Raw genomic sequence first — 18,021 nt, forward strand, 5'->3', positions numbered from 1 at the left:
AGTGTCTACAGCCCTCATGGAAATGCCAATGGCACCCTCAGGGAGATGATTCACCCCGCTGGGATGGCTGACCCCAAACACAGTGAGGGTGGAGGAGGTGAGGCCCCCTTTCCTCACAGGGCAGAGAGCAGAAGAGGGAGAATCCCTGGAGTTGGGGGGGTGTTTGCCTGTCACCCTCTCCCCATTTTCATGGCTGTGGTGTCTCCCTGTTCTCTGGCCCTACCGGCTTCCTTCCTCTCCCTTTCTCCTGCCCTTTTTTCCAACCATCCCAAGGTTTCCTGAGCCTCACAACGTTCAAGCTGAGCGGTGGGGAGTGGGCCGCCTAGCAGAGAAACCCGGAGCCCTGGACCGCGAGCAGCGGGGTCGTGATGCGACAATGGGAAGCCCTTCGGGACCCTGGACACGAGGACCTCGTGTGTCCCGGGTGCCCTCCAGCAGCAGCCCCAGGGGACGGAGGATGGGGGTCCTCGAGGGGGCCACACTTTCGGAGCCCTAGGGATTTGAGCGGGACGGCGACGTCTCCACACTGAGCGGGTGGCAAAGTCCCCACGAGGATGAAGGATAAACCCGGCGCTCCTCACCCCACCAGGCCCCGCATATCCTAGAACTTCTTGATACCGGCACCGCCTGTTTTTTGCCGCGATTGCGGAGTCCTCCCAGGTCTTCCAAAGGCCGTTTCTTCCCGCAGACTTTGGACCCGGAGGCCTGGGGACATCGGCCTGCAGCGGGGCTCTCACTTTGGGGTCTCCACCGGGCAGGACCGGGTCGGAGCTGGGGAACAGCGGGCGCCCTGGGAGGAGCGCGCAGAGCTGGGAGAGACGCTGCCAGGTGGAAAGTGAAACCCGCAGGAGGGAACTTTCCCCGAAAGTCATCTGTGTTTGAAAGCAGCGATCATCTGCCCCCGCTACGACAACACGGTTGGGTAAATATCTAGAACCAGTGCCCAGGGCCCCCTGCCGGGGTTCCGCATCCGCAGACCCTCTTGGTCCAGAAGAGATCAGGGCGAGCCCACCCGGTGACCGTCCCTAGGGCTCCCGGCGCCACTCCTCCTTACTACTTCACCTCCATATATTCACCGGTTTCAGGATAAAAACCATAAGTCATGTGTGCAAGGCTCCCCAACCCCTGCCTGCTCCACTGTCATTGGCCACATGCCCAGGACGAAACTTTATTGGATTCTTCTCATCTTTTCAGGGAGTCTTTACCCCATTTCAAACGCATATGAATACATATTCTTAACTCCGACTTGGATAGTTTTGAGTCTTGAGCCCTGACACCCCCTTCCTTCAGGAAGCCTGGACCAGTTTCCCTCCCTCTACAGTGGATGTTTCACCATCCTCTGCCCAAGCTGGGTCTTCACAATCACACACAAGAGTGTAGCCAGCATTGCCATCCCGTGACACGAGACGCTTTAAAGGTGTATTAATTTACACAGCAATTCTGTGCCTGGAAATTTATTCTACACAATTGAATTGGGATTCATGCAGGCACAGTTTCTGCAGCATTTGGTTTCTGTAAAAGTAACTGACTGGAGACCATCTGGATCTTCATCCACAGATGCCGGTTACCTTTGTTGTGATGCAGTCATTCTATGCAATGTCAGGCAGAGATAAAAAAGGAAAAGAATCTGTATGTGCGGGTCTGGGAAGATCTTCAAAATGTGTTATTTTGAGGTAGACTCTGCATGCAGTAGAGTGCCTATGGGCTTATATTTGTCTTAAAAACCAGCATTGATGCATCTACACATCTCTACTGTTAGTAAGGAAAACAGTGTTGCCATAACTTACTGCTAGTCTGTTTATCCATTTTAGAAAAAATAAATGTAGTTGAAAAGCCATGGTGGCGGGAATTGGTCATCACTGGCCCAGATGCTACACTGCCCTACACATCGTCCCATCTGAGGCTGCTGGAGGAACAGCATGTGGAATGCAGTCACGTTGCAGAGAGGAACCTAAAGTCAAACTGGACCACGGGTTTTACGGGGACCTCTGCCTCTTCACCCAACCCCCACCTGGTCAGGCAGTGACCCTGGAGAGACTGGGATGATGTTGGGAGGGCAGTTAAGATGACGGTCCAATGGTGGGAGTATGGTGAACACGGAGAGCTCACAGCATCAGGGGAGTAGCTTGTATGATGCTGGGAGCACTGGGAAGGCAGGGAGCCAGGGCGCAGTGCTCACTGCTCCTCCCATCTGCGACAGGATTGGGGTGAGTGATGGGAAAAGTTTCATGAGAAGCACAGTTCCCAATCCTGGCAGAATGACTAGCCAGGTTGCATTCACAGCCAAGACCCACTCAGCCCCTGGATTGATCTAGGGCAGAGCATGGTAAAGTCAGGAGTGTGAATACTATGGAGGCTTCTGCCAGAGCACAGGAAACAGCAACCAGAGGAAGGCTAAGACTACCACCCCCCCTACTCTCCCACATTTTAGGGGGAGAAAGCCTTGAGCCCAGGAGGCTGAAGTTTCGGTGACACATGATCCTGCCACTGCACTCCAGACTGGTGACAGAGCAAGACTCTGTCACACACAGGCTCACACACACAAATTAAATTGTGTGAGCAGTTGTCACACAGGGAGATCCGGATGCCATCACTGTGGATTCAGGTCTCAGGGAGCAGGAGGGTGTGCTGTATTGTGGGAAGGTGAGGGACACACATGGGAGGGGGTATTTGTACTTGGCTTTGATGGATGGCTGGCCCTTTGGCCAGGGGGAACAGGCCAGCATAATGCAGTAGCAGTTGGGAACCACCACGAACTTTCACTTGAACCTGCTCTGCTGAGCCCTCTGCGCCATCTGTGGACCTGGGCGAGGGCGGCTGCTGAACTGGGCGCTCAGGGCCGATCTCTCTGAGGAGCTTTCTAAACCAGCAAGTGTCTTCCAGGTTGAGATTTTAGGGTCAAGGTCCTTAATGCTGGCCTCGATTTTAATGAGCAAAGTCTTTTGGCCAGTCTGCATTGGGCGGAGCAGGAGTAAGACATAAATTTTTAAAATTTTCAAAGCTGTTTAATGTTGGTAAAAACATAGAACATAAAATTCCCATCTTGGTTAATTGCTTAGTGTACAATATGTTGATTTAAACCTCTGAAACCCTGCCTGCTGTTTCTGTAATAAAACCTAGCCCAGACCTGGTATGGTGGATCATGCCTGTAATCCCAGCATTTTGGGAGGCCCAGGCAGGTGGATCACCTGAGGTCAGGAGTTTGAGACTAGGACATTCTCAAAGATGTCACACTTCTAGCAGACAGGCAAAGGAATATCTGAGCAATTATCATAAAGGGAGATCCAGATGTGCTCTCTGTGGATCCTGGTCTCAGGGAGCAGGAGGGTGCTATTTCTTTTGGGAAAATGAGAGATATACATGGGAGGGGTATTTGTGCCCAGCTTTGAAGGATGGCTGGCCCTTGCCCAGGGGGAACAGGCCAAAAGCAAGCCCTGGCAGTTGGGAGCCACGGGGAACCATGGGGGCAGTTGAACCTGCTCTGCTGAGCCCCCTGGGCCTTCCCCACACCTGGTGGGGGCGATGGTGGGGGCGCTATTCTAAGGGGAGCTCAAGGCCAATCTCTCTGATGTGCTTTCTAAATCAGCAAGGTGTCCCACAGGTTGTGATTTTAGAGACAAGGACCTCAATGCTGTCCTCGATTTTAATGAGCAGAGTCTTTTTGCCGGTCGAATTGCGCAGATCTGAGCAAGACACACATTCTTAAGATTATTTTTAAAGCTGTTTAATTTTGGTTAAAATGTAGAACATAAAATTTACCATCTTAACCAGTGTTTAGTTTACAATATGTTGTTTGAAGCCTGCGAAATCCTGGTGCTTCTGGAATAAAATCTAGCCCCAGGCCAGGCAGGGTGGCTCACCCCTGTCATCTCAGAACTTTGGGAGGCTGAGACGGGCTCATCACTTGAGCCCAGGAGTCCGAAATCAGTTTGGGGAACATAAGGAAATTCGGTCTCCACTAAAATACACAAATTAGCCGGGCTTGGTGGCGCGCACCTGTGGTCCCAGCTACTCCAGAGGCTGAAGTGAGAGAATCCCTTGAATTAGAAGGCTGAGGTTGCAGTGAATGGAGATTGCGCCGCTGCACTCCAGCCTGGGCGGCAGAGCGAGACCGTCACGAAGAAACAACCAAACCTACCCGGGCTGTAACCACGTCCACCCGGGATTTGGGGAGCGGCCGCGGGGATGAGATCCGGCCTGGGGCTGCACATTGGGAAGGGAGCGGGTCACTCCGCAGCACAGGGAGAGGGAAGGCGGGTGTCGCTGTTCTAGGCGAGGACAGGGAGACCCTGTCGCCGCTGAACACGGCTGTGCATTTTCTTCATCTTTCTGTGCATCAGTGTCCACACTGGGTTAATAAAAAAGGAACAAAATACTGTGATGATTACATGAGAGTTCGGTGCCCGGGCAGGCAGCCAAGAAGTGAAACCACGAGCCGCCGCTGCGATCAGCTGGAAGGGAGGGCAAAGAGACTTGGGCCGGGGCAGGCGGCCAGAAAGGAGCGCGGTGGGGGCGGGGCGCTCGCATTGAGCGGAGAGGGAAAACACCCACTAGACGCAGGTTTTCCTTTTGACCGCAAAGCTCTCAGGGTCCGGGCGGGGGCCAGAATGGAGCGCCGAGGGGGCGGGGCTCGAGGTAAGTGCATATGCAATGAAGTAGAGTTGACTTGGCTGAGCTCTAGCGGGTAGACATCGGAATGCCAAAAGTGTTTAAGGGAGTGTGTCTCCTCCGAGGGGCGGGGAAGAACAGGTGCCAGACCTGCCTGTGTTTCACACTGCATTCCCAGGAAATTCCTGTCAGCCAGCAAGGCCCGGGTAATACGTCCGCTGGGTCCCAGCTCTACAGTCCCCTGAACCTTAGGTCCAATGGGACAGCCGGTGACCTAGAGCAACAGGGTGATTCACCTGCCAGGCTCCCCATCCATCAAGTCACTAGTCTTCAGCGCTCCCGGTCCCCAAGGGCAGCGGCCGCCAGCCCCGCGTTCCTCCAGTGCCTCCCGCTTCTGCTCCAGCTGTCAGGCTGGTTCCGAGCAGAGAGGGCCGGTGAGTTCTGGGATGGAGCCTAAGCGGGTCGGGGACCAAACCTGGGGGCTGTGGGCTGCAGCGAGTTTCAAAGCAGGTGAGGCTTCTGGAAGGACCGGCGCGATCTCCCCGGACTGCGCCCCAGCTCAATTCCGCTCCTCCGCTCCTTCTTGCCGGGTCCACTCCTCACTGCTGCTTTTTTCCCGCCTCCAGGAGCAGCGCAGAGTGGAGGCTGGAAAGGAACCTCGGGAGGGTGGAGGGGCCAGAGAGCTGCAGAGGGCGAGGTGGGGCGGAAATCCCTTGTGCAGTTCGGCAGTCCCACCCGCCCTCGGGAACCAGAAACCAGAGCCCCGGCACCCGAGCTGGGGTCAGGACAGGGATGAAGGGGGTTCCAGAGGGACAGGATCACAGACACCCCCACCAGCCACAGGCCTGCCTGCTCTCACCCGCTCCCCACCACACAAACCCTCCAGCACCCCCAGGGCTCCCTGTCCTTGAATTTTCCCCTGCGCTGTCCTGCAGACACTCACGTGCACCCAGGGGCTCAGCAGACACTTCCCACCCCTCCCCTCGCCACCCACTGCCACCACCCAGGTCACATCCTCTCACTCCCCACCTCAGTCCAGTTGGTCACCCCAGAGGTCTCCCTATACATGAAGGGGCCTTCACCCCCTCCTACACCACATGGCACCTTCCACCTCCTGCCTGAGAACACACCCCAGCAAACACAGCCCAAGCTCCCCACAGAACTACAGGGCCCAAGCTCCCTACGGACCATCCTCCCCACAGGGGGGATGGGAAGCGCCATTTCCTCCAGGATGACCCTGGTAACTCTGGTGAGTAGAGGTGCCCACTTCCCCTTTGGTGCCCTGACCGGCCTGTTCCTACTGGGGAGCCAGCGTCATAGAGAATAGTCACTGTGCAGACAGAGGCCAGGAAATCCTTTCTAGAAAGGGAGGAAGGATGCCCTGTGATTTTACAGACTTTAAGTTCTCCGTTTCTGTATCTAGTCGTGTCCCTTTGTACAGCTGTGATGATTACATGAGGCAGTCATGGAAGGAAGCCTGTAATGGTAGGCTCATGTCCCCCACTGGCAGCCAGCCAGTAGGGCAGGGGGGTAGGGCCCGGGGTAAGTGCATATGCCCTTCATAGCAAACTCTAGTTGGCCACAAATACCTCTGGAGGAGGTCAAAAAGAATTGTTCCACTTGCTGCAGGGTTAAAGGGTCCTTCCCTCACTGGAAACTGGTGTCTTCTAGTAATGGGTTCAGGGTCTGAGAAGTGGCTTAATTCTGAAAACTGGGCAGAGGAACCTTGTTCTTGATGGACTGGCTACTTTCAGCCTCCTGGTCATCCATCATTTGTTTTATCTTTGTTTGTTTTAGTTATTTACATCCAGCAGTATCCAGGTGGAGTCTCCATCTCTTTTGGATCTTGGAGCCCTTTGTTCTATGAGCCATGGGCATAGCTTTGTATACCTGAGGTTCCCAGCTGGCATTGGGACTTCTCTAATCATTTCCATCATGGCACCCTCCTTCCTCCTGACAGTTGACAGCCTCCACCTGGAATCTGTTATTTCAGTATTTCTTATCCCATTACTCCTGGGAGCCCATTTCAGGAATAGCATCTCCTACCCCCAACCTTGGCCTTCAGCAACAGGCATCCCTGAGCTTCCTCCCATTCTGGTGCCTTCTCATGGGGCCTTCTTTATATGTTGGGTAAACAGGAGGCCTCCAGGCTCCCCATGAGCACAGTGGGTGGACATTGTTCTGGATTTTCACACTTAGAACCCTCTGGCATGGGCATGTCTCTGAGCCTGTGATCCCTCCCTCTACGACCTGCCTTAGATTTTCAGATTTTCTGTTTCTTGCTCTGTGGACCATCCCCTTGTCCAAGGTTTCAGGAAGGCATCCTCATAGCAGAAGGGCACCATCACCAGGGGCTTTGCCAACATGTTAAATCCTGTGACAATAACAATTAACTCTGCTTTATCCAAGTGGGTTCCATCCACACTCCATCCCACCGTGCACCAGCATCCTCAAGGGCAGCCCCCCCACACCCTCCCACCTCCCGCAGTCCATGTGGGCTGCTGCTGAGGATCCTCTGCCATCCAGGCCCTTCCTCCTTTAGCAGGCCTGGCACCTCTCTAGCAAGGTCATGTGTTGACCATGTGGACAGAGGGGCAGGGGACATGTCTGGGGACATGTGGTTTCTCAGCAGGCAGAGACCTCCTCCTCCTCCTTGTCTTCATGCAAGGGGGAGCACTCTTAAACTTGTGGACACCACAGTTTTGGAGGGGACACTCCTTGTTGGGCCAGCCCAGGCCTCCAGAGGTGTGCTCTTATTGTCACTGTATGGAGGAGAGCTATCTAGGGGTCTTTTTCTGCCCACCCTACCCACACACATCTTTCTCCACAGACCCTCACTCTCTTTCCTATGATGTGACCATCACCCCCAAGTTCAGACCTGGACCACGGTGGTGTGTGGTTCAAGGCCAGTTGGATCGAAAGACTTTCCTTCACTATGACTGTGGCAACAAGACAGTCACACCTGTCAGTCTCCTGGGGAAGAAAATAAATGCCACAAAATCCTGGAAAGAACAGAACCCAGTCCTGAGAGAGCTGGTGGACATGCTCACAGAGCGACTACTTGGCATTCAGCTGGAGAATTACACATCCAGGGGTAAGTTTAAGATGGCCCAGGACTGGAGGGAGCAGTTACAGGGGTAGGTTAGAGGCATTTGTAGTTTTCATAAAAAATACAAGTGGGAAGGTCATCTCACCCACAAGAGGCCGAGAGGCAAGGCCAGGATGTGGCAGAGAGAGTAAGGCCTGGAAATTGTAAGGGGAACAGGATGGGGGCTCAAAATGTGCCAAGACCAGAGCTGATCTTTTTCTGTGGGGGCAGAACCCCTCACCCTGCAGGCCAGGATGTCTCGTGAGCAGAAAGCCGAAGGGCACAGCAGTGGATCTTGGCAGTTCAGCCTCGATGGACAGATCTTCCTGCTTTTGGCCTCAGAGAACAGAATGTGGACAATGGTTCATCCTGGAGCCAGAAAGATGAAGGAAAAGTGGGAGAAAGACAAGGATATGACCACATCCTTCCATTACTTCTCACTGGGTGACTGCACAAGATGGCTTGAGGACTTCCTGATGGGCATGGACAGAACCCTGGAGCAAAGCACAGGAGGTAACGGAAGAAAAGAAATGGGGATCTCGAATTAGGTCAGAAATGGTGATCTCGAGAAATTAGTTCCTGAGTTCAGCTTCAATGATCCCAGTGTACACATTTATGTTAAAACAACCCCCTCGTGGGGTCTCCTCCTGGGGGCACCTGTGCTCTCCCAACCTCCTCTCCCTTCTCTCTCCTGACTCCTCTTCCTCACTGCACTTGCTTCTGCTGCCCTCACTGTGGATTTCTCACCAGCCTCCAATCTGTGGCCATCACTGTGTTTCCACCTTTCTCCTTAATGTTCCCTCCTGCTAGGAGCACTTTTCACTTTCTTTCCTCTACCTTGGTCTGTATCTGGAAATCCATCAAAACAACCTCCAGTGCCAGCCCCAACACCCTCCCCTCCCCCAGCCTTGGACATCACCTCCTCTTCCGCCACTGGAGGAGGGTGGGCTGTGCTGTCACCTTGCTTCCCTCAGCAGCTGTGTGAGCTCCCTGAGGACAGGGATGCCCCCTCTCCCTTCCTAACCCAGGACCTGTCACAGTGCCTGCCCAACAGCAGAGGGGGACACAATCTCTGCCTTGCAGGATGACCTGGGGCAGCAGGAGCTGAGGAGGGGTCCCCTAAGATTTGGAGCCTGGACAAGGGTTGTCACTCTTGTGTTTCCATTTCAGCACCCCCCACCATGGCCCCAGACACTGCCCAACCCAAAGCCATGCTCAGTCCCTGGAGCCTCTTCATCATCCTCCTCTGCTTCATCCTACCTGGTACCTGAGGAGAGTCCTCTGTGAAGGGAGGAGAAACTAGAACAAGCCTCCTGAAGGACAGGGCGACAGGGCTCCCTCAATAGTCAAAAATACCCAAGTCTGAATTAAGAATATGTATTGAAATGGCATAAAGACTCCCTGGAAAGATGAGAATCCAATAAAGTTTCCTTCTGGGCGTGTGGCCAATGAGTTTGGACTGAGGCAGGGGCTGTGGAGGTTCCTCCTTCATCCTCGAGGGGACGTTGCCACTGGCTCAGTGTGGAGAGGTCACTGCCCAGCTCGGATCCGTGCGGATCCCACAGTGTGGCCCCCAGAAGACTCCCCATCCTCCTTGCCCTGGGGCTACTGCGGGAGGGTGCCTGGGACGTACTAGGTCCCGAGTGTCCAGGGTCCCACAGAGACTTCCCAGTGTCGCCTCCCCGACCCCAACACTCATGGCCCAGCACCCCTGGTTTCTCTGCTGGGCTGTGGGCCAGGAGCATGGACCTCGTGAGGCAGAGAAAACCTTTGGATGGGTGGAACGGAAGCATTGGGGGGAGGGCGAGAGAAAGGGAGAGGAAGGAAGCAGGTGGGGCCAGAGAACAGGGAGAAACCCCAGCCCCCAAAATGGGGAGAGGGTGACACTAGGACAGCCCCCACACTCCAGGGACCCTCTGTCTCCTGCTCTTTGCCCTGTAAGGAACGCAGGTCCCACCCCTTCCACTCTCTTTGTGTTTCGGGTTAGACATTCCAGCTGGATGAGGCGTCCCTTGTGGGTGCGTTTGGCATTTCCCTGAGGGCTGTGGACACTGAGCACCTTTTCCTGGACTCACTGCCATTTGCATTTCTCTTCTGATGCCAGCTGCCAAGAGGTCCCAAAACACCAGTGGGTCTGCGACCCCAGCCGGTGTTGGGCTCTTGACACCGCCTGGAGAAATGAATTCAAGGACCAGTAGGAAAATGGAGAAAGGACGGAGATTTATGGAAAAGTGCACACTCAAGTAAAAGGAGCCCAGGGGAGTTCCAGGGAGAGGCAGGTGCACACGGCTTTGGGGCTGCCGCCTTTCTGGGCTTCTTTAACCAAGGGGTGAGATATCATGGAAATTCCTGGAAAAAGGAGATGATTTCTCAGAACTGCGATGCCATCCATTTTTACACCAAACATAGACATTCTCCAAACTGCTAGGGAGCTGGCTGGTGTGTTTACTATGTTCATCAGCATGTAATGAGGTCCAAGGTGAAACCTACATCAAATCCAGGGCCATGTTGGGTCCGCTCATTCTTAGCCAGCTTGGTTCACACCCTGTCTTTTGGGGTCTTACAGCCTCGAGCCCTTGCATATATTTCAACAGATTCCTTTGGCTAGTCTCCTGAAACTGCTGCCTAAAAGTTTATCTTCTTTTACGAACACCCTTTATTATACCTGTCTCCCTTTGGAGAAATATTTATTCAAATTCTTCGTATATATTGAAATTGGGTTATTTTGCTTTATAATATTGAGTTGCAAGAGTTCATTATATATTCAGGATACCAGTACCTTACAAGATATATGATTTTCAAATATTTTCTCCATTTAAAAAGTTTTTCTTAACCTTCTAAGTGGAGTCCTTTCTGAAACACAAATGTTTTATATTTGTGTGAAATGAAATTAAACGACCTTTAATTTTGCCATTTGCTCCATTGGCATATAGTGTTCATTTCTGTCCCTGAATTCTAAGTTCACATCCATCACCCACATGTGAACCCAGCATCTACCACAGTGGCTACCATAGGATAGAGTTTAAGACACATGAGAAGAATCCAATCATCAGACTACCCCAGGGCTGCTAGAACTCAGAAAGGGATCCCCATCATTTGGGGGATTGGACAAAGGGCTTCATTTCTGTTCTTTCCAGCACCAACCTCCATGGCTCCACCCATCCCTACTACTTCCTCCATTGAGATTGGCTGGTCAGGATAGGGGCAAGGGCAGGAGCAGCTACACCTGGTCTCCTTCACCACCCACGATGGGGTGCAACCTTGGTGGGACCTGTTGAGCATGACAACCCCTGGGCCTAGGGGACCTGGAGCCTCCACAGCCCCACAGAGACCAGGAGAAGCTGTTCAGCCACTTGGAGAGACAGCCAGAGAGTACTTCAAGGACTGTGTGGAGCTCTGGAGAAGCCAGGAGTCCACAACTTTCTTTTGTGGAGCATTAGATGTTTAGGCAGGATCATGTCTACAGAAGAGGCTGTCACTTTGGCTTTTCAATGCTTTCACCTCCTTGCCCCTCCAGAGCAGAGGGGTGCTTACTTGTTTTTATGGATTATTGTGTCAACCAAAACAAGAGCTCAGAATCACCCTCAAGATTTGAAACTTCAAGATTTGACAAAATGCACAACATTTTCATGGCACTTCTATTTTTAGGAAATTGTGTCTGAAGAAAACATTTTATTCTATGGCATTGCCCAAATGACTTATGCAGAATTTTTAAAACAACATAATGTCATACAACCATGTGAAAAGTAAAAACTAAAAAGCAACAACTTTTTGGGCCAGGAGAGGCGACTCACGCCTGTAATCTCAGAACGTTGGCAGGCAAGTGCCAGAGGATCGCTTGAGGCTGGGAGTTGGAGATCAGCAGTGGCAACATGGTGAGAGCCTATCTGCACAGAAAATTTCAGAAAATTGATCAAGTGTACTAGCATGTGACTTTAGCTCCAGCACCTCAGGGGGCGAAGGTGGGAGGATCACTTGAGCCTGGGAGTTTGAGGTCACAGTGAGTCGTGGTGGTGCCACTGCATTCCGAACTGGGAGACAGAATGAGAGCCTGTCTCAAAGAAAACGACAACAGCAACAGAAGTAATGAAAAATAATTTAAACCCCAATAAGCTAATCTGACAGAAGAGTTGTTGGAACCAAATGACCAAATAATGCAATTTTTCACATTCGATGAATGAGAGGGCTTGCTGAGTGTTAGTATTCTCAGAAGCTTCCATCTCATGAAATCTAATTTCCTCTGGTGAATCCGCTCCTTAGTCTAGGTCCTCTGAGGAGCAAGTGCCTCCATGGGATTCACATGAGGGATTTCATTGGTGGAAACTCCAGGAGAACCATTCAGCGGGATGCAGTTCTGACGCCAAGTGCAGGAGGGAGGGACAAGAGGAGGGGCAGGTGCATCCTACACTACAGTGAATGGTGCACAGGCCACTGGGTGCCGCATGCAGAAGAATGAGGCGGGCCCTTCCTTCCAGCACACACAGAAAGTAGCTCTAGATGAATGGCAGGTGTCCACCTAACACGTGATACTTTGAGAGTCTCAGAAGAAAATAGAGCAGTAAATTTTCATGACCTGGATTTGGCAAAGGCTTCTTAAGTACTGGGTGCCAATAACGCAAATGGCAAAATAAAAGGTGGTTTAATTTCATTTCATGCAAATGTAAAACTTCTGTGCTTCAAAAAAAAAAAACCCTCCATTTAGAAGTTAAAAAGCTTTAAAAATGGAGAAAATATTTGAAAATCATATATCTGGTAAGGGACTGGTATCCTGAATATATAAAGAATTCTTGCAACTCAACATTATTAAGCAAAAAAAGAATTTAAATATATGCAAAGAATTTGAATACATGTTTCTCCAAATGAGACAGGTGTAACACAGTGTGGCCGCAAAAGAAGAGAAAATTTTAGGCAGCGGTTTCAGGTGAGCAGCAAAAGGAATCTGGTGAAATATCTGCAGAAAAATATCTTGTAGGCTGATAAGACCCTACAAGACAGGGTGTGGACCAAGCTGGCTAAGAATGTGCGGACCCAACAAGATCCTGGATTTGACCTCGGTTTCCCCTAGGACCTTATTATATGCTCATTAACAAACTAAACACACACACACCAGCGTCCTGGCAATTCTGAGAATACCCATATTTGGTGTATAAATGGGTGTCACCACAGTTCTGAGAAATCCTTTCCTTCTTCCAGGAATTTTCATGAATATTCTACCCCTTGGTTGGAGAAACCCAGAAAGGTGGCAGCCCCAGACGCCCTTGCACCTGCCTCTCTCTGGAGCTCCCCTGCACTCTTTTGACTTCAGTGTGCACTTTTCCTTTTGCAATAAATCTCTGTCCTTTCTCTGTTTTCCTACTGGTCCTTGAATTCATTTCCCCAGGTGGTGTCAAGAGCCTGACACCAGCTGGGGTCGAGTTCGCATCAGCTTTTGGGGACCTCCCCTTGCCTCCTGGCATCAGAAAAAGAATGCAAATGGCAGTGAGCCCAGGAAAAGGTGCTCAGTGTCTACAGCCCTCATGGAAATGCCAATGGCACCCTCAGGGAGATGATTCACCCCGCTGGGATGGCTGACCCCAAACACAGTGAGGGTGGAGGGGGTGGGCCCGCTTTCCTTACAGGGCAGAGAGCAGGAGATGGAGAATCCCTGGAGTGTGGGGGTGTTTGCCTGTCACCCTCTCCCCCTTTTCATGGCTGGGGTATCTCCCTGTTCTCTGGCCCTACCGGCTTCCTTCCTCTCCCTTTCTCCTGCCCTCTCTCCTTTCCTTCTTTTCCAACCATCCCAAGGTTTTCTGAGCCTCACAACGTTCAACCTGGGGGGTGGGGAGTGGGCAGCCTAGCAGAGAAACCCGGAGCCCTGGACCTCGAGCAGCGGGGTCGTGAGGTGACAATGGGAAGCCCCTGCGGGACCCTGGACACGCAGGACCTCGTGTGTCCCGGGTGCCCTCCCGCAGCAGCCCCAGGGGAAGGAGTATGGGGATCCTCCCGGGGGTCACACTGTCGGAGCCCTAGGGATTCGAGCTGAACGGTGACGTCTCCACACTGAGCCAGTGGCAAAGTCCCCACGAGGATGAAGGAGTACCTGCGGCTCCTCACCCCACCAGGCCCCGCATTTCTTAGAACCTCTTGATACGGGAACCGCCTGTTTTTTGCCGCGATTGCCGAGTTCTCCCAGGTCTTCCAAAGGCCGTCTTTTCCGCAGACTTTGGACCCTGAGGCCCGGGGACATTGGCCTACAGCGGGGCACCCACTTCGGGGTCTCTACTGGGCAGAACCGGGTCGGAGCTGGGGGACAGCGGGCGCCCTGGGAGGAGCGCGCAGAGCTGGGAGAGACGCTGCCACGTGGAAAGTGAAACCCGCAGGAGCGAACTTTCCCCGAAAGTCATTGGTGTTTGAAAGCAGCGATCACCTGCAATATCCCCGCTATGACAATACGGTTGAGTAAATATCTAGGACCAGTGTCGGCGGGTCTCCCATCGGCAGACCCTCTTGGGCCACAACAGATCAGGGCCAGCCTACCCGGTGACCGTCCCTAGGGCTCCCGGGGCCACTCTTCCTTACTACTTCACCTCCATATATTCACCGGTTTCAGGATAAAAACCATAAAAGTCATGTGTGCAAGGCTCCCCAACCCCTGCCTGCTCCACTGTCATTGGCCACATGCCCAGGACAAAACTTTATTGGATTCTTCTCATCTTTCCAAGGAGTCTTTACCCCATTTCAAACGCATGTGAATATATATTCTTAACTCAGACTTGGATATTTTTTTGACTCTTGATAAGCCCTGTCACCCCGTCCTTCAGGAAGCCTGTACCAGTTCCTCTCCCTCTATGGTCGATGTTTCACCATCCTCTGCCCAAGCTGGGTCTTCACAATCACAGACAGGAGTGTAGCCAGCATCGCCATCCTGTGACATGAGACACATTAAAGGTGCATTAATTTGCACAGCAATTCTGTGCCTGGAAATTTATCCTACACAATTGAATTGGGATTCATGCAGGCACAGTTTCTGCAGCATTTGGTTTCTGTAAAAGTAACTGACTGGAGACCATCTGGATCTTCATCCATGGATGCTGGTTACCTTTGTTGTGATGCAGTCATTCTATGCAATGTCGGGCAGAGATAAAAAGGAAAAGAATCTGTATGTGCAGGTCTGGGAAGATCTTCAAAGTGTGTTATTTTGAGATAGACTCTGCATGCAGCAGAGTGCCTATGGGCTTATATTTGTCTTAAAAACCAGCATTGATGCATACACACATCTCTACTGTTAGTAAGGAAAACAGTGTTGCCGTAACTTACTGCTAGTCTGTTTGTCCATTTTAGAAAAAATAAATGTAGTTGAAAAGCCATGGTGGTGGGAATTGGTCATCACCGGCCCAGATGCTACACTGCCCTACACATGTTCCCAGCTGAGGCTGCTGGAGGAACAGTATGTCCCATCTGGGACAGGCTTGGCGTGAGTGACAAGAAAAGTTTCCCGAGTAGCACAGTTCCCAAGCCTGGCAGAATGACTCGCCTGGTTGCACTCACAGCCAAGACCCACTCAGCCCCTGGATTGATCTAGGGCAGGGCATGGTAAAGTCAGGAGTGTGAATACTACTGAGGCTTCTGCCAGAGCACAGGAAACAGCAACCAGAGGAAGGCTCAGCAGAAGGCTCAGACTACCAAGCCCTCTACTCTCCCACATTGAGGGGGAGAAAGCCTTGAGCCCAGGAGGGTGAGGTTTCAGTGACCCATGATCCTGCCACTGCACTCCAGACTGGTGACAGAGCAAGACTTTGTCACACACAGGCTCACACACACAAATTAAATTGTGTGAGCAGTTGTCACACAGGGAGATCCGGATGTCGTCCCTGTGGATTCAGGTCTCAGGGAGCAGGAGGGTGTGCTGTATTGTGGGAAGATGAGGGACACACATGGGAGGGGGTATTTGTGCCTGGCTTTGATGGATGGCTGGCCCTTTGGCCAGGGGGAACAGGCCAGCATAATGCAGTAGCAGTTGGGAACCACCGCGAACTTTCACTTGAACCTGCTCTGCTGAGCCCTCTGCGCCATCTGTGGACCTGGGCGAGGGCGGCTGCTGAACTGGGCACTCAGGGCCGATCTCTCTGAGGAGCTTTCTAAACCAGCAAGTGTCTTCCAGGTTGAGATTTTAGGGTCAAGGTCCTTAATGCTGGCCTCGATTTTAATGAGCAAAGTCTTTTGGCCAATCTGCATTGGGCGGAGCAGGAGTAAGACATAAATTTTTAAGATAATTTTCAAAGCTGTTTAATTTTGGTAAACACATAGAACATAAAATTACCATCTTGATTAATTGCTTAGTGTACAATATGTTGATTTAAACCTCTGAAACCCTGCCTGCTGTTTCTGTAATAAAACCTAGCCCAGACCTGGTATGGTGGATCATGCCTGTAATCCCAGCACTTTGGGAGGCCCAGGCAGGTGGATCACCTGAGGTCAGGAGTTTGAGACTAGGACATTCTCAAAGATGTCACACTTCTAGTAGACAGGCAAAGGAATGTCTGAGCAATTATCACACAGGCAGATCCAGATGCGCTCTCTGTGGATCCTGGTCTGATGGAGCAGGATGGTGCTCTTTCTTGTGGGAAAATGAGAGATACACATGGGAGGGGTATTTGTGCCCAGTTTTGAAGGATGGCTGGCCCTTGCCCAGGGGGAACAGGCCAAAAGCAAGCCCTGGCAATTGGGAAGCATGGGGAACCATGGGGGCAGTTGAACCTGCTCTGCTGAGCCCCCTGGGCCTTCCCCACACCTGGTGGGGGCGATGGTGGGGGCGCTATTCTAAGGGGAGCTTAGGGCCAATCTCTCTGATGTGCTTTCTAAATCAGCAAGGTGTCCCACAGGTTGTGATTTTAGAGACAAGGACCTCAATGCTGTCCTCGATTTTAATAAGCAGAGTCTTTGTCAATCGAATTGCGCAGATCTGAGCAAGACACACATTCTGAAGATAATTTTTAAAGCTGTTTAATTTTGGTAAAAATGTACAACATAAAATTTACCATCTTAACTAATGTTTAGTTTACAATACATTGTTTGAAGCCTCTGAAATCCTGGTGCTTCGTTAATAAAATCAGCAGTTTGTTACTCCTGCAGATGTGGTTTCAGGCAATCCTAAACTTAATTAACTTTTGTGGTCAATCTGTTTTACACACACCCATGCCTGCACAAGCCGAATAATAATGACATCGATATGAATTTACTGGAAGGAGAGAGCAAGGAAGAGAGGACATTTCGGAACTGGATGAATTCCTTGGGAGTCAACCCATACATTAATCATTTGTACAGTGACCTTGCAGACGCTTTAGTGATCTTTCAGCTCTATGAGATTATACAAGTGCCAGTCAACTGGAGCCATGTCAATAAACCTCCTTATCCTGCCCTTGGAGGGAACATGAAGAAGATTGAAAACTGAAACTATGCAGTGGAACTTGGGAAGAACAAGGCCAAATTCTCCTTGGCTGGCATTGCTGGGCAGGACCTAAATGAAGGGAATTCAACGCTTACGCTGGCATTGGTATGGCAGCTGATGAGAAGGTACACATTGAATGTGTTATCGGATCTTGGAGAGGGTGAAAAAGTAAATGATGAAATTATTATTAAATGGGTCAATCAGACTCTTAAAAGTGCAAACAAAAATACTTCTATTTCCAGATTCAAGGATAAATCTATAAGCACAAGTTTACCTGTCCTAGATTTAATAGACGCCATTGCACCAAATGCAATTCGTCAAGAAATGATCAAGAGAGAAAGCTTATCTGATGAGGACAAGCTGAACAATGCTAAATATGCCATTTCAGTTGCTCAAAAGATCGGTGCCCAGATATATGCATTACCTGATGACCTCGTAGAAGTGAAACCAAAGATGATCATGACGGTGTTTGCATGCTTAATTGGAAAAGGACTGAACAGAATAAAATAATCATTTCATATGATTTTCTGCCACATTAAACATATTCTACGCCTGACAGTTTACAGAATTCTAAAATGTAGTGGGTATAAAACCAGAGATTATTTGTATGCTCAAAATAGTTATATATTCATTAATGAATTCAATATCCTGTTCATACTAGTTAGAGCTGGTCAGCCGTGTTGGATAACACAGTTAATTAACCAGCTGATACAGATAATAGAATATATTCATAATCAAGCTGATACTTCGTGATTAAATTATTGTTGCTTAAAAGTCTTATTAAGACAAGTCTAATTCATTCTTTATTATAGTTCAAAAAAGATGAATAGAAAAGTTTTTGCAGGTTCTGCTGTGAAATGTGTTTTGATTTTTGTGTGTATTAATTTTGATCATAAAT

The 18,021-nt window shown here is 50.8% G+C and overlaps 1 protein-coding gene across 1 annotated transcript; it reads left to right on the forward strand.

The window, feature by feature from the left end:
- Positions 1 to 4,388: 4,388 nt before the first annotated feature.
- LOC119469800 (UL16-binding protein 2-like) lies at positions 4,389 to 8,999 on the forward strand. The gene is made up of 6 exons (XM_037735589.1): positions 4,389 to 4,635; positions 4,734 to 5,042; positions 7,439 to 7,702; positions 7,928 to 8,209; positions 8,603 to 8,639; positions 8,867 to 8,999. The coding sequence occupies exons 1-6, from the start codon at positions 4,389 to 4,391 to the stop codon at positions 8,997 to 8,999; spliced, it is 1,272 nt and encodes a 423-aa protein (XP_037591517.1).
- The last annotated feature ends 9,022 nt before the right edge of the window (positions 9,000 to 18,021 follow it).

This window comes from Cebus imitator, unplaced genomic scaffold (genome assembly GCF_001604975.1).
Source record: "Cebus imitator isolate Cc_AM_T3 unplaced genomic scaffold, Cebus_imitator-1.0 Scaffold849, whole genome shotgun sequence".
Lineage (NCBI taxonomy): Eukaryota > Metazoa > Chordata > Mammalia > Primates > Cebidae > Cebus > Cebus imitator.

What these genes read in the sequence shown, in the direction of transcription:
- LOC119469800 (XM_037735589.1), top strand. Translation starts at nt 4,389, where the DNA reads ATGAGAGTTCGGTGCCCGGGCAGGCAGCCAAGAAGTGAAACCACGAGC. An exon ending in CCTGGAGCAAAGCACAGGAG is followed by an intron (nt 8,210 to 8,602) that starts GTAACGGAAGAA and finishes CCCCTCCCCCAG; the next exon opens with CCTTGGACATCACCTCCTCT. An exon ending in TCTTCCGCCACTGGAGGAGG is followed by an intron (nt 8,640 to 8,866) that starts GTGGGCTGTGCT and finishes TTTCCATTTCAG; the next exon opens with CACCCCCCACCATGGCCCCA.